This window comes from Carlito syrichta, unplaced genomic scaffold, assembly GCF_000164805.1.
Source record: "Carlito syrichta isolate Samal-C Ts95f unplaced genomic scaffold, Tarsius_syrichta-2.0.1 Scaffold303364, whole genome shotgun sequence".
Taxonomy (NCBI): domain Eukaryota; kingdom Metazoa; phylum Chordata; class Mammalia; order Primates; family Tarsiidae; genus Carlito; species Carlito syrichta.
The window spans coordinates 166,742-182,802 of record NW_007247460.1 but is presented as its reverse complement, the minus strand read 5'-3'; the positions used below and the strand labels follow the sequence as shown (position 1 = coordinate 182,802).

Here is a 16,061-nt window from a genome sequence, read left to right as displayed (position 1 = left end):
AAGTTAAGAAGAAGAAGAAAAAGGAGAAGGAGAGAAAGGAGGCGAAAGAGGCGAGGGAGGCGGAGCGAGAGGAGGGGGAGGAGAAGAGGGAGGAGGAGAGGGAAGAGGAAGAAGTCTTTTCAATTTCTCTTTTTTTTTTGAGTTGGAGTCTCACTCTGTCACCCAGGCTGGAGTGCAGTGGCCGCTCCCGGCCACTGCAGCCTCGACCTGCTGGGCTCCGGCGATCATTCCGCCTCAGCCTTCCAAGCAGCTGAAACTACAGGTGCTCACTACCACGCCTGGCTAATTTTTGATTGATTATAGAGATGAGGTCTCGCCAAGTTATCCAGGTGGGTCCTGAACCCGCTAGCTCAGGCAATCCACTCACCTCAGCCTCCCAAAGGTGCAGGATTACAGGCTGAGCCACTGAGCCTGGCTTCAATTTCTTTTTTACTGGAATGAAGGCAACTGTCACAAAGCTGTCCTTCCAGGCAAGGTCTTGATCACTACTGGAAAATTTCCTGCTTCATGTTAAAAATGGTCTAACCACGTCTCTGCAGAAAGTTATGCTCATAACTTAGAGCATTTTACTTAGATTTCAGTCTTGCCAGACACAGTCTGGTAACTATAATGTTCAAGTTTACATCTGTGGTAACCACATCTCTCTAACACTGAACACAGGCCATCACAATGACCTCTTATTACCGTTTCCTCTTTGAGGCTGTCAACTATCAGAACAGGAACTATCAGTGATTCTCAACTCTGCTTCCTTTTGGAATTACATGGGAACCTAAAAATAACTAGTAGGAGGCCAACCCCAGATGTGCCTCAGAAAGTAAGGCCCAGGAAACTGTTATTAAGTGTTGATTCATGGACCCATAAGAAATGCAGGGATTCTAAAGAGAAGCACAGACTCCTAGCCATCTGGAATCTTTCCGTTTTACACCTTGCAGATCACACTACAGGTGCTCACATACCTCAACAGTTCCCAGAATCATACTATTATGAGGCTGGACTGAGGAAGGGGAGTGAGATGAAACACCCCAATTTTCCCCAAAATCTTTGCAAAAACTCTCCTTTCCTATCCATCCTGAGGCCCACTTTCATTTTTTCTTGCTATGGTCAGTACTTCTAAGAAAAAGGGAATCCCTACCCCCTATCTCTTACATCTGAAGATTCATTCAATGTATAAATCCATCATATATATGCATAAACTACAAGAAGCAGAAAACCCTACAGAAACACTTCCATGGCCTTTCTCCTCCTGGAACTATTTCAGGACCACCACCTACCTCCCAGTGCTTAGATTACAGCCCAACTGCACACATATCCATTGTGGACAGATGCTTAAGTTGGGGGCCTGGCCTATAGCTCTCTGCAGCAACAAAGGTATAGGTTCTAGAAACATATCATACTTGGAAAGAAAGGAAAAACTGGGTCTAATGAGATTGAGATGATAGAAAAAACATGGGAACAAGCCCATCATGAAGAAGAAGGGTTAGACTTACTCTTTAATGCTCTGGAAAACAGAACCCTGACCAAAAGACAGAAGGTTTAGGAAGACAGATATCAACCAAATCTATGAAACCCAGTATCAATGGAATTCAAAACTAGGCTGCCAAGTAGTAATGAATTCTGTTTGTTATTAGGAAAAATAAACAAATAAATAAGGGATCAATGGCCCACCTTTTAGGTGATGGAGGGAAAAAGATATCTGCTGTGGGTGGAAAGCTGGTTTACACTAGTAGTTCTCAACCCAGTCTCATTTTGGAATTACATGAGTACTAAAAAATAAATAAATAAAAATAACCAGTAGTAGGTCCAACCCCAGTTTTGTAGGCAACAGCATAAGCAATCAATCAACATCAATAAGACAAACCTGACAAGTGAGGTAAATCTAAGAAAAATATTTTTTTTAATTTAAAAAAAGGATAAGACAAATCAACATCACGAACCTTGTGATGTGATGCATTAAAAAGTACATAATATCACTTCTGTGGCATTCCTGCTGAAAAATCTATAACCTGAATCTAATCATAAGAAAATATCAGACAAAGCTAGTCCGAGAGAGTCTACAAAACAAACGGCCTATGCTCTTTTAAAAAATGTCAATGTTGGCCGGGCTCGGTGGCTTAGCCTGTAATCCCAGCACTTTGGGAGGCCAAGATGAGTGGATCACCTGACCCCGCCTGTTCGAGACCAGCCCAAGCAACTTGGCGAGACCTACAATAAATAGAAAAAATTAGCCGGGCATGATAGCATGCGCCTATAGTTCTGGCTACTTGGAAGGCTGAGATAAAAGGATCGCCGGTCAACACTGGGGTGGCCATGAGAGTGCCACTGCACTCCAGCCTGGGTAACAAAGTAAGACTCCAACTCAAAAAAAAAAAATTCAATGTCATAAAAGACTAAGAAGGCCAAGGAACTGTTCCATATTATGTATGATCCAGGATTGGATCCTGGACCAGAATTTGAAACCTTCCCTAAAGGACATTATTAATACAATTAGCAAAATTTGATCATGAATTATATATCAGGTAACAGTATCAATATTGAATTCTCTAAATTTGATCCTTGTATTGTGATTTTTAAGTGATGTCCTTATTCTTAGGAGATTTAGGTTGAAGAACTAAGTTGAAGTATTTATGTTGAAAGGGTCATAATTCCCACGACTTAATCTCAAATATTTCACCATCAGCTACAACATTTACACACACACACACACACACACACACACACACACACACACACACAGAGAGAGAGAGAGAGAGAGAGAGAGAGAGAGAGAAAGAGAGAGAAAGAGAGGGAGAAGTAAAATGTTAACAATTGGAATAATAAGAACTTTAAGGTGGCAATTTTTTTCAAAATAAAGGGTTTTTTTGTTTGTTTTTTAGTCTCACTCTGTCACCTAGAATGGAGGGCAGTGGCACGATCACAGCTCACCGCAGCCTCAAACTCCTGGGTTCAAGCAATCCTCCCTCCTCAGCTTCTCAAGTGGCTAGGACTACATGAGCATGCCACCATGCCCGACTAAATTTTTTGTAGAGACAAGGTCTCATTATGTTGTCCAAGATGGTTTCGAAGTCCTGGGCTCAAGCAATCCTCCCACCTTGGCCTCCCAAAGTGCTGGAATTACAGGTATGAGCCACCACACCTGGCCAAAGGATTTTTAAAAGTTTGCCAGCTGATTCTGATGCAACCAGATAAACTGATCACATCTGGAGACAACTGGTCTAGATAAAACTCCAAGTCTCTTCCAGCTCTAAGACTGTGTTCTTTTTAAGTGTACAAAAAAAATAGATTCCCCCCATGCTAATTTGATTGTTGTTCATTTTATGATATTCAAAGTTTAAATGAACAATTTCCATAGTTCTACCTTAGCCAAGGATAATTTACATGTAGCTGACTTATGCTGACTTGTTGAAAAAGGAAAGTTCCAAATGTTGAAGAAGAACATCGAAGCTTAAGAAGACCACCTTTGCTCCCAAAAAAGGATTCTGAGACTTCTTAATTTTTACAGGTGCCTTTTACTTAGCATGTAAAAGCACTTGAGCAAAACAATTCCTAGATGCAAGTCAGGATAAAACCCGGGGAGCTTAGATTTGGATCAGCTCAAGAAGGGTTTGTGGGGTGGGACTGGCAGTTAAGGGAAACTGCCAGGGGAGGGAGGGGCACACCTCATCAGCAAGGTACCCTGCATAATCAACATTTGTATACCTAACCCTGAATTGTACCCCACATCTTTATAATAAAAAAAAGAAAAGAAAAGAAAGAGAAGGGTTTGCATTCTCAGCACAGCCCAAACAGTTTTATCTCTTCATCTAGTTTGCATCACTTGGCCTTTCAGGGTAGACGGGAAAAGGCAAAGGGTGGTATTTCCAAAGACAGAAGTATGTATTATTACATTTAGACTATTATTAAAAAAAATTTGTGCCAAATTAAAGGATAGTAAGATGTACTTTCAAGAACCAAAGGTCTGCCCTTTAATCTAAGCTTTATAAGCCAACTAAACTAACCACTGAGTTCGGGAAAACAAACACTTCAAGGTTCCTTCCCACAAAATAGAAAACACTGAATAGATTAACTGAACAATGATTCAGTAAGTACGGTATACTAATAACAAGAATAGATTCCAAAATGCCTTTTCAGAAATATATTATATATATACCTTTAAAAATTAGAATCCCAAACATTACTAGTTACCAGATATTTCTACTTTTGGTGCATTATCTTTTTTAAACTCTAAAACAATCCAGCAAAGTAGATGCTAGTAAGTACTCTATTTTTACAGAAGAGGAGACTGAGGCTCAGATAAATTAGGTAACTTGCTCAAGTCAATAAGACCAGCAAGTGTCAGCCCAAAACTCAAACTCTGGTCTGAAGTAAAAGCCTACGTGTTTTCCTCTCTATCATTCTACTTCAAAAAAAGACAACTAAGCTAAGACTATCTTTTTATTCTGAAGATTCCAAAACAGAATTTAAAAAGTAAGCCAAAATAGAACTGACGTGCTCCACTACCTAAGGTCAGGCCTCTTTTCCACCATTAAGGCCCAACAGCTGAAGAAAATCTCACATGGGGCTTTCCTAGGTCCAACCCACAGAGCCCTTTGTTTGCTAAATCAGTATTTCTTTGAGTTGGAATCTCACTCTGTCGCCCAGACTGGAGTGCAGTGGCCGCTCCCGGCCGCTCCCGCCACAGCCTCGACCTGCTGGGCTCCGGCGATCCTTCCGCCTCAGCCTTCCAAGTAGCTGGAACTACAGGCGCGCGCTACCACGCCCGGCTAATTTTTGATTTGTTGTAGAGATGAGGTCTCGCCAAGTTGCTCAGTATTTCTTTCTTTTTTTTTTTGAGTCGGAGTCTCTGTCGCCCAGACTGGAGTGCAGTGGCCACTCCTGGCCACCGCAGCCTCGACCTGCTGGGCTCCGGCGAGCCTTCCGTCTCAGCCTTCCAAATAGCTGGAATTACAGGCGCGCACTACCACGCCCGGCTAATTTTTTTGATTTATTGTAGAGATGAGGTCTCACCAAGTTGCCCAGGCGGGTATTGAACCCGTAGGCTCAGGCAATCCACTCACCTCAGCCTCCCAAGGCATGGGATTGCAGGCTGAGCCACTGAGCCCGGCTATGCTCAGTATTTCTTAAACAAAAGCATGAAATACCCCTCCTTGTGCTTGAAAACATAAAGAAGTACCTTGTGTTTCCCTTCCCTGGGGTAGCTGTCTATATTCAGAGCAAGTAAAAGGTAGCTAACTGAATAGGGCAGTGTCTCAAGCAAACTTCAGATTGTTGCCAAAAAACAAACTTCATCTGAATACAACTTCCAATCCCAAAACAGTAAATGAGAGCACTGAGAAGAGAGGCTGCCACCACCACCCACTTGACAAGCTCTCACATCATGGGGTAAGGCCCTGAGGGGCAGCAGGGCTGACATTCACCATCAGGTCCATCAAATCACTACCTGCCCCCTCTGCCAGGGAGGGAGACTGGAAGCAAGTACCCTCCAGTCCTATTTCAGAGCCCTTTATGAGTCAAGAGTGATCAAGCAGATAGAGAATCTAATGGCTGGAGACCAGACCCGGGCTTTAAAGTACCAAGCAGAGACATATAAACTCCCAAAAATGAGACAGGGAGAGGCAGGCAACAGCTTTTAAGAGAATAAAATGGAGTCACCTATGTCCTTTCCCTCACAGGTCTGCCATTAGATACTGAAACCTAAGAGAAAATCAGATTCCATAGCAAAGGACATATAGAAAGCAGACTGAAAAATTGTTTTGATAATTCCAGGAAGTAAAATTTAGTCATTTTTTCCATGCTTGTTAAAAAGTAAGCTAATGTGTTTGACATATTTCAACTGCATTTGAAAGGATGTAAATGACTTTAGAAATCACAATAGTAAATTAAGCATATAATATGGTCTTTTTAATTTCCCCATTCCTGCCGTTTCATATGTTCCAGAAAAAGCACCCAACTTTTCCCAAATTAGTACGGGTTTTAAAAAGAAAGCCCAAACCCACTGCAGCTGCATTTTCCCATTCCCAGACAAGCCAAAAGCAGATGGGCTAAAGCAGACAGCAGTCAGGATGAGGAGGAGGAGGAGCCTGAGTAGACAAGAGTGGAAGCCAGAGAGGACCAAAGAGGAGGCACAGCTTGCGGAAACGATGCAGAGAAATCCTAGCAGCAAAGTACACACCTTGGCATTGATATAAGGGTCAAAGGGGCCGTACTTTTTGAGTTCTTTGATCTCAAGAGCATTCTACAAAAAGGAGAGGAAAAGAAAATGTGATGATAAAATGGATAAAATATATCAAAGCAACACACAGCCCTGAAGGACCCAACACTGGAGCAACTTGGATCTGCCCTCTGGATGCCTCAAAGGGTAGTTAATTGGAAAGACAAGCTTCAGGACTCCTCACTCATGTCCCCCCTGCATCCAAGCATCCAACTGGGACCACATTAATGCTTTTTAAGTAAATCAATGTAGTACTTGTAACACTACATGGATCCATTAAGTTTGTCAAGCTACTGCAGACATCTTGCCCAGCCCCATCCCACCCACCAGCCTGACAGATAATCAGAACACTGGGCTGGTGTCCCACCTATCAACGGATACTCCAGGCAGGAGGCGGCTGTGAACAGGTTAAGCTCAAGTGGCTCAAAAATACAAGCAGCTGTGTTCCAAGGCAAACGTGAGCAAAGAAAGGATTAGAAATGGTTGCTGAAAATTTTTTAAATAAGGAGGATTTTAATGGGTGACCAGTTTTTTCAACATTAAAAAATATTAGTTGCAAGCAAACTTCATTATATATTTCCTCCAGAGAAGAGAAATTACCACTCTGGCCAGGAGGAGTAAAACTGCATTTAGATTCTAACGAGACAATTTTCACTCATTTTGTTATCAAACAAACAGATTATCTTAAATGTGTGTTCCTCACCTACCCAGAAAATACAGCCCAGAAGGGGAAAGGGAAGCTGATTTACAGCTATTCACACACAATCACCCAGTTGAAAGATTTGGGAGCACGACCTTAATGTTCCCAAGTCTCAGAAAGAAGCTGCCCTTCTCAGAATCAAAGTCATGCTCTTAACAGCTCACTGAGAACTGCATGGGTCTTGCTGATAGATGAACTTGCCAAGATGATTTCCTACTTTCTAAGGAAAAACCTTAATTTAATCTTGCAGATATTTTAACAATTTCCTCTCAATAAAGTCATGAGGAAAACAGTCCTAAGCTTATCGAGAAAGATGAGCATCTCCCTCACTCCAGCAACTGAGAAAAGTATCAGCTTCAGTTTGGAGCAGAGAGGAAAAGGAGCCCAGCTTGCCATGTAGGGAAAGCCTATCTCCTCTCACACTGGCACACAACCTCCAGCCCAAACGACAAGAATTTATACTTATAAGAGGCTCGTCTAAAACTTGCATAATCCAAATATAATTTTCCCAAAGGAATGTGAGGAAGAGGAGGTGTATTCTCAGAGTCCCGAATCCATGGCCATTATAAGGCTGTTTTTGCCCAGATGCTGCCTTTTTTATTTTCTAAGAATCATCTCTACTTTTAAAGCAAGCACACCCTTCAGTTAGCATCTGAGGACATCAAGGAAATGATCTTCATTCCACGGAGTCACCTTTGACCTCATTCACATGTTTGTGATTTGGGAGTTCATTTGCAGCACCAGCATGAGCACTTCTACTCCTGCAAGTTCTGATGGATGTAAGCAGCAGCACGGTTTACACAGTACTGACATATACTGGGAAAGCTGCACTGCCATGTCAATGGCAGCAGCACACTTTATGATTAAGCCCACCAGTTTGAAAGTGACTATGAAATTTTGAAGAATTTACATTATTTCAAATTTTGCACTTAAACTGGGCACAGTTGGTCCTCTGTATCTGCAGGTTTCCATCCCTAGCTGGCTGAATCTGCTTATGTGGAACCTGCAGAAACAGAGGGCCAACTGAACTATGCCAATGTATATAAGGGACTTGAGCACCCTCAGATTTTGGTATGGGAGAGGGGACCTGGAACCAATCCCCTGCAGATATGGAGGGCCGACTGTATATACATTTTTATTATAGTACTATTCCAAATCTGCATGAGTCAAATGCATATAAGATGCATCCTCACAGTATAAGATTTCCCTGACACACTAAGAGGAGTGGAACTGGGAAGAGGAGGGTCACGTTTAGGGTATCTTAGCTGACTCCCTGAGATTTGGGCTGTGGGGCTGAGATGGTGACGGGGCTGCCAAATGGAGCTGTGGTTGAATGGGGGGAGGAAAGCCAGCCTTCCTTCTGACCTGTTCATTGACTCTGGTGTGCGAAGGCCCCTGATGGATGAGCAACCGCACTATCTGGGCATCTCCTTTCCAAGCTGCCAAATGCAGAGGGTAGCAGCCTTTAGAGTCAGCCACGTTGGTCAGCGCATCATTCCTCAGAAGGACCTCGACCACATCCCTAGAAGGTAAAATCAATCATGAGTCTGCAGAACTGGTAAGTCTTGCTAACAGTTCTTTACACTTGCAGAGCACAAAGCCCTCTCACAGCTATCATCTCCTTTGGCGCTCTCTCTCTCTACCTGAGTTCATCATTCAGGCTTTTCCTTTCACTCATGAGCTACTTGTAAAGCTGCTGATGTACAGCTGAACCATCTTGAGCTGGGCTACTCTGACTCCTCACCTCTCTGTTTAGGCTTTCTTGATAATCCATCTACTTTCCACTACTTTGAAAATGTCTGGACTCCTTGTCTAAACCTTGCAGTGTTTCCCTGTTTGTGATATTTAAACAGCATTCAGAGACAGAATCTAAATAAAAGTCATCGTCCAAGACAAATATCATTATTCACCACATTATTCAGAACATTTACTGATGTGGGAGCTGAAAGCAGAGAGGCAAAGCAGAATACACGTTGTTGCAAACATAAGTCAGACACATATGGTATCACTTGATAGCTCCAGAAAGAGAGACTTGGCTTTCTTCTTGGTGACACCACTAATTAAACAGATACAAGTATATAATTATCCCCATGCACATGAGGTCAACAAAAATCCCCACTGTAAACAAAAACAGCATCTGGAGATAAAAGTGGCTAACGAGCTACAGTCATTAAAGTTCAAGATTCATGTTAGTTCAGGTTACCCTACTATTTAAGGGGGAAAGGGACTCTACAGATTTCTTTTTTAGCTTTTCTAAGACGACTATAGAAGACACTGAATGATCACATTCAGTATATTTTAGAAAAGTTTAATGCTGAAGGCAACCACCACTGCCTCTTTCCAGCATGTTGGAGTCGATTAGGCTGGATCAAATACTGGACAAGAGATACAGACTAACTGTAAGGTGGTGAGGGCCCTGCTCCTTGCTCAGAAAAAAAAAATCGAAATGATTCTAATAATCCCTCCTAAGAACTAAACTTCTACTGCTTTTCTCCCATAGTACTTTGTTTTTCTTTAATACTCTCTATTCTGTTATACTCTGGTATCCACTTTTTGATATCCTGGAAAGCCCACTCACTGTGCTCCCTAACCCTTTGTGGAGTGACTTGAAGGGCAGTGCCCAGTCATTTAACCCTGTGCCTCCTCTCTCAAATTCCCGCCAAAGTACACCTTCAGAAAACTTTGCACACAAATCCCACCCAATTCCTAACGAACTCTCTATACTTCAGAGAATTAAACAGGCCATTTTATTTATGTATTTTTTCCCCTTAAAAAATGGTTCTTGTTGTCTACAGGGCTAATTTTATGAGGGAAAATGGAAGGCAAGAAAACAGTAAATAAATTACTTTAATAGAAGACAAGTCTCTCATGATCACTCAATCTATCTTCAGTTTATCAAGGGTCTAGTTACCCAAAAAAAATTCTAGCCTCTTTATGATCTGGCTGCCCCACATTTGATCTTCATGTTTAGATCATTGTGTGGCACTGGAACATTTCAGAGGAGGGAAGAACAAGCAGAAGAAAAGGTAAAACTTAACCTTTGGTTAAAGATTATTTTGGGGGGTGGGGAAGGATGTTTAAATTATACCCTAAAGAGAAACTCTGGAATTCTGAATGAACTGAATTTAGGTTTGTTTTTCTCTGTTCCTAAGTGCCACCGCTTAGCAAACCTTTATAGGAAGTGAAAAAGACAACCTGAAGGCCTGGGTTCTTCAGGGTGGGTCAGGAATGCAGTACATCAATACTTACTTATGGCCATTCAAAGAAGCATGGTGCAGGGGTGTGTAGCCAGTGCTGTCAACACAGTTCACATTTGGCCCTCTCCACATGCTATCAGGGAAAAAAAAGAGAGGCAGATTTCACAGATTGAAGTCACAAATCAGTCAGAGACAGCTAGCTACTTAGAAAAGATTTCTGTGTGTTTACCCAAACTGGTTACTCCCAAAGGCCTCCTCATAAAGGACAGCAACTATACACTACAGAAATGCATAGCATGGAGGGTACACAATGGTTTGCTGAACAAAGGAGTCAAGTGTCAAGGCAAGAGTGCCATTATTTAAGAGCTAGCTGGGTGTGGTGGTTCATGCCTATAATCTCAGCACTTTGGGAGGCAGAAGCAAGAGGATTTCCTGAACCTAGGAGTTTGAGACCAGCCTAGGCAACTTGGTGAGACCTCACCTCTACAATAAATCAAAAAATTAGCCAGGCATGTTGGCACACACCTATAGTTCCAGCTACCTGGAAGACTGAGTGGAAGGATCGCCTGAGTCCAGCAGGTCGAGGCTGTGGTGGCCATGGGCATGCCACTGCACTCCAGCCTGGGTGATAGAGTGAGACTGACTCAAAAAAAAAGTTTGTTCTTCTGTATCCTTCTCCTTATCTATAGCTTCATTATTCACTCAGTCTGAGACTCATACCTCTGAGTACTCCCAGGAATGAAAAACAACTCACTGAAACACTCTAGCATATAAATGAACATATCCTGCCGGGCTCGGTGGCTCAGCCTGTAATCCCGCGCCTTTGGCAGGCTGAGGTGAGTGGATTGCCTAAGCCCGCGGGTTCGAGACTTGCCTGGGCAGGCGGGACCTCATCTCTACAATAAAATCAAAAAATTAGCCAGTCGTGGTAGCGCGCGCCTGTAATTCCGGCTACTCGGAAGGCTGAGGTGGAAGGATTGCCAGAGCCCAGCAGGTCAAGGCTGCGGTGGCCGGGAGCAGCCACTGCACTCCAGCCTGGGCGACAGAGTGAGACTCCAACTCAAAAAAAAAAGAAAAAAGAATGAGACTCCAACTCAAAAAAAAAAAAAAGAACATATCCTGAGATTTTTGTTGTTGTTGTTGTTCCCAAAAAGTGTTATTAGATATAGTTAATTAATCTAAATGCATTACCAGAATCTATGGAGATAATCACAGTTTTTCACATTTAACAAACTATTATTTCAATAGTTTTCTTAATATCGGGTCATTCTCATTTTTAAAAGTCAACTTTATTTTGCCATTATACATTATGGACTTGGTAAATTCTTTTTTTTTTTTTTTTGAGTTAGAGTCTTACTCTGTCGCCCAGGCTGGAATGTAGTGGCATGCTCATGGCTGATCATTCCACCTCAGTCTTCCAAGTAGTTGAAACTACAGATACACGCCACCACGCTTGGCTAATTTTTTGGCTGATTTTATTGTAGAGACGAGGTCTCACCAAGTTGCCCAGGCTAGTCTCGAACCCCTGGACTCAGGCAATCATTCTGCCTCAGCCTCCCAAAGTGCTGGGATTACAGGCTGAACCACCACACATGGCCAGCATTGGTAAATTCTACTTGAGAATATCTACTTGAGTATGTCACTTAGGACTTTCACATCTATATTCTTAATTGAGCCTTGTCTAAAGGTTTTGCTTGTTGTACTATTGGAGGGTATCAGTGTGAGGTTTGGGTTACAGATCAGTTGCACAGCTGTCTACTAATTTCTATACTCAGGAATCATTGACACAGCACTAAAATTATAAAGAATCACCAGTAAAACCATATAGGCCCAGGAATTTTATGCTCAGATGTTGGAAGCAGCATTATTTATAACTATAAAATGTTAGCAATAGCAATCACTAGAGAAATTATGATGATAACTACCGTATATACCAGCTCTACTGCTATGCAACATGACAAAAAAGAGATTATAATATTAGAGAGAAAAAAACAAAATTGTAAATACTGTATAGTTACAGCTCGGAAAAAATCTATAAGAAAAATTTATCAGGATAGTGGGTTGAATGCACAAGTTTACTCTCTCCTGTCAAAAGTTCTATGAAGTAACAGATAAGACATTCCGCCCGAATCAATAAATAGGCAGATACATAGACAGACATATTTACCCCAAGAAAATAATACAAGATGTCATCAAGTAACAAGCAATGTTAAGAAATTACGAAAAGGCAGAAAGAAGACAAGGATGCAAATTAAAACTTATACCATTTTTCACCTATCAAACTGAAAGTGTTTACAAAGATTGGGAAAACTAGCACTCTTAAACACCACTGGTATGAGTTTAAATTGGTAAATTCCTTTGGGAAGACAATTTGGCACTATTTATCAAAACCAAAAATAGCATTCACTTTGAGCCAGCAATTCCACTTCTAGGCAACTATCCAACAAAAGTACTTGTACATGTGCACAAAGACACATGCTTATTCAGGACTGCTTCATTATATGAGTAAAAAACCAAGAACTTAATGTTTGCCAATAGGAAAAAGGTACAATATTAGGTATCCCATAAAATGAAATATTATATAACCATTGACAACAATAACAATAAAGGAAATAAAAAAAGCCAAACTGAACCTGTATGTCCTCATACAGAAAGACTTCTCAAGACATACTGTTATGGGAAAGTAAAAAGAGAGTTCATTATATGATATGCAGGATATGAGCCCCTTTTTATAAATGTGCATGTACATATATACCCTGTAAGTGGACGGTGACTGGAGGAACACTCACCAAGTGCTGACAGTGGTGACCTCTGAGGAAGAAAATGTGTGTATTGGGCAACTTTCATGTTGCACTCTGTATTCTACCACACTGTTTAAAACACGAGAATCTATTCATGTAGTGGTTTTATAACAATGATTTTTAAAAAGGGGAAATAACCTATGCATAGGAAAAAGAAAAAAAATACATCAAAATGTTCATAATAAATAGTTGTATATGAACGACAGGCCACTTTAATAAGCATGTAGATATTAGATTTAAAATCTTTTTTTTTTTTGAGTCAGAGTCTCTGTCGCCCAGGCTGGAGTGTAGTAGCACGCTCATGGCCACCCCAGCATTGACCTGCTGGACTTAGGCAATCCTTCTGCCTCAGTCTTCCAAATAGCCAGAACTACAGGTGTGCACTACCATGCCTGGCTAATTTTTTGATATATTGTAGAGACAAGATTTCACCAAGTTGCTCAGGCTGGTCTCGAACCCCTGGGCGCAGGCAATCCTCTTGCCTCAGCCTCCCAAAGTGGGATTATAGGCTTGAGCCACTGTGCCCGGTAGGGTTAAAATCTTAAAATAAATTTCAGATTCTGCACAGCAAAGAAAACAATCAGCAGAGTGAAAAATCAATCTATGGAATGGGAGGAAATATCTGCAAACCATACATCTGACAAGGAGTTAATGTACAAAATACATAAGAAACTCAAGCAACTCAATAGCAAGAAAGCAAATAGCCTAATTTAAGAATTGGACATGAGCCGGGCTCGGTGGCTCAGCCTGTAATCCTGCACTTTGGGAGGCTGAGGTGAGTGGATTGCCTGAGCCCGCGGGTTCGAGACCCGCCTGGGCAACTTGGTGAGACTTCATCTCTACAATAAATCAAAAAAGCAGCTGGACGTGGTAGTGCGTGCCTGTAATTCCAGCTACTCGGAAGGATGAGGCGGAAGGATCCCCGGAGCACAGCAGGTCGAGGCTACAGTGGCCAAGAGTGGCCACTGCACTCCAGTCTGGGCGACAGAGTGAGACTCCAACTCAAAAAAAAAAAAAAAAAAAAAGAACTGGACATGACTGAGCCCACGGGTTCGAGAACAGCCCAGACAACTTGGTGAGACCACATCTCTACAATAAATAAAACTAGCTGGGTATGGTAGTACTCGGAAGTACTCCAGCATTGACCTGGAGTCCAGCAGGCCACTGCACTCCAGCCTGGGAAATGGAGTGAGACTCCAACTAAAAAAAAAAAAAAAAGAATTGGACAAAAGACCTGAAAAACAATTTCTCAAAAAAAGACACACAAATGGCCAATAGGTACATAAACATTCAACATCAATAATCACGAGGGATATTCCAAGTGAAAACCACCATGAGATATCATCTCTCACCGATTAGAATGGCTATTATCAACAGATGAAAGGTTCAGTGTTGGGAGGATGTGGAGAAAACAGAATTGGTGCACGCTGTTGGTGAGAATGCAAATTAGTATAGCCATTATGGAAGGCGTATGGAAGTTCCTCAAAAAATTAAAAATAGAACTTCCATATGCTCCAGCAATCCTACTACCAAGGGGAATGAAATCAGCATGTCAAAGAGAGAGCTGCACTTCCATGTTCACTGCAGCACTATTTAACTATTTATAATACCCAAGATATGGAATCAACCTAAATGTCCATGAACAGACAAATGGATAAAGAAAATGTGGTATATATACACAATGGAATACTATTCAGTCTATAAAAAGAAGAAAATCTTGTCATTTGTAACAACATTTATGAACCTAGGGGACATTATGTTAAGTGAAACAGGCCAGGCAAAAAGACAAATACTGTATAATCTCATTTATATGTAGAATCTAAAATGTTGAATTCACAGAAGCAGAGAATAGAAAGATGGTTACCAGGGACTCCAGGCAGGGACTGTTGCAGGGAGATGTTTGTCAAAAGAAACAAAATTTCAGTTTGATACGAAGAATAAATTCAAGATCTACATGGTGACTATAGTTAAAACATTGTATTGTACTGTTGAACACCATGAGAATAGGCCAGTGCAGTGGCTCACAGCTGTAATCCCAGCACTTTGGGAGGTGGAGGTAAAAAAAATTGCCTGAGCCCAAGGGTTCAGCTAATCAAAAAATTAGCTGGGCATAGTGGTGCATGCCTGTAGTTCTAGCTACTTGGAAAGCTGAGGCGGAAGGATCGCCTGAGCCCAGTAGGTTGAGGTTGCAGTGGCTGTGAAAACGCCACTGCACTCCAGCCTGGGCAACAGTGAGACTCCTACTTAAAAACAAAGAAAAAAGAAAATCACACGACTAGGTTTTAAGTGTTCTCACCACAAAAATGATATGTGAGGTAATATATATGTTAATTAGCTCAATTTAGCTATTCTACAATGTATAGATATTTTAAAACATGTTGTATGCCATAAATATATACAATTTTTATTTGATAACTAAAAAAAAATTTTTTCTTTTGAGTCAGAGTCTCATTCTTTGGGAGTACATGGCATGCTCACAGCTACTGCAGCCTCACCTAGGGGCTCAGGTGATCCTTCTGCCTCAGCTGGAACTTCAGGTACACGCTGCCTCCCATGCTAATTTTTTTTTAAAGGTACTCTTTCTTTACAGGCATAAAAAATTTGGGATTGCTAACTGCTGAACTGTCTTTAGGAAACATTAACATTTTCCGAGTTTCTACTTTATTGTGAATAATCTTAGTCATGATCTGCAGAAGTCGGTCCTGGGCAATTGGAAGATAGGTCTTCTTTAACTTCATAAACTGTTCCATACCAAACACAATACAGATGCTCTTCTCTTAGATGACTAGTCAATATTTGTAATTTCTCCAGTACACTTAAGTCTTCACGGTTACATTCATCTTCATTCTCTTCTTTTTCTTCTTCCTCAGTCTCCTCTTCAGGCCCCAACCAGTACCTTGCCTCCCTGGGAACTTGAATATTCTTCTGAGCGTCCAACTGTTGACAGGTTTGCTGCCTTCTTCTAAGATCTCCTTCTAACTTCATTTCATCTTGCTTACTTTTTTTTTTTTTGAGTCGGAGTCTCACTCTGTCACCCAGACTGGAGTGCAGTGGCCACTCCCGGCCACCACAGTCTCAACCTGCTGGGCTCCGGAGATTCTTCCACCTCAGCCTTCCAAGTAGCTGGAACTACAGGCGCGCGCTACCACGCCCGG

The 16,061-nt window shown here is 41.6% G+C and overlaps 1 protein-coding gene across 2 annotated transcripts in view; it reads right to left on the bottom strand.

The window, feature by feature from the left end:
• ANKS1A (ankyrin repeat and sterile alpha motif domain containing 1A) overlaps positions 1–10,237 on the bottom strand; it is a 116,753-nt gene extending 106,516 nt beyond the window's left edge. For both annotated transcript variants that reach the window (XM_008058492.1, XM_008058491.2), the window contains exons 1-2: positions 10,158–10,237; positions 8,274–8,430 (exon numbers count right to left, since the gene is read on the bottom strand). In XM_008058492.1, coding sequence (XP_008056683.1) covers positions 8,274–8,430; positions 10,158–10,237 — 237 coding nt within the window. The remainder of the gene's footprint in view (positions 1–8,273; positions 8,431–10,157) is intronic.
• Positions 10,238–16,061: the final 5,824 nt, after the last annotated feature.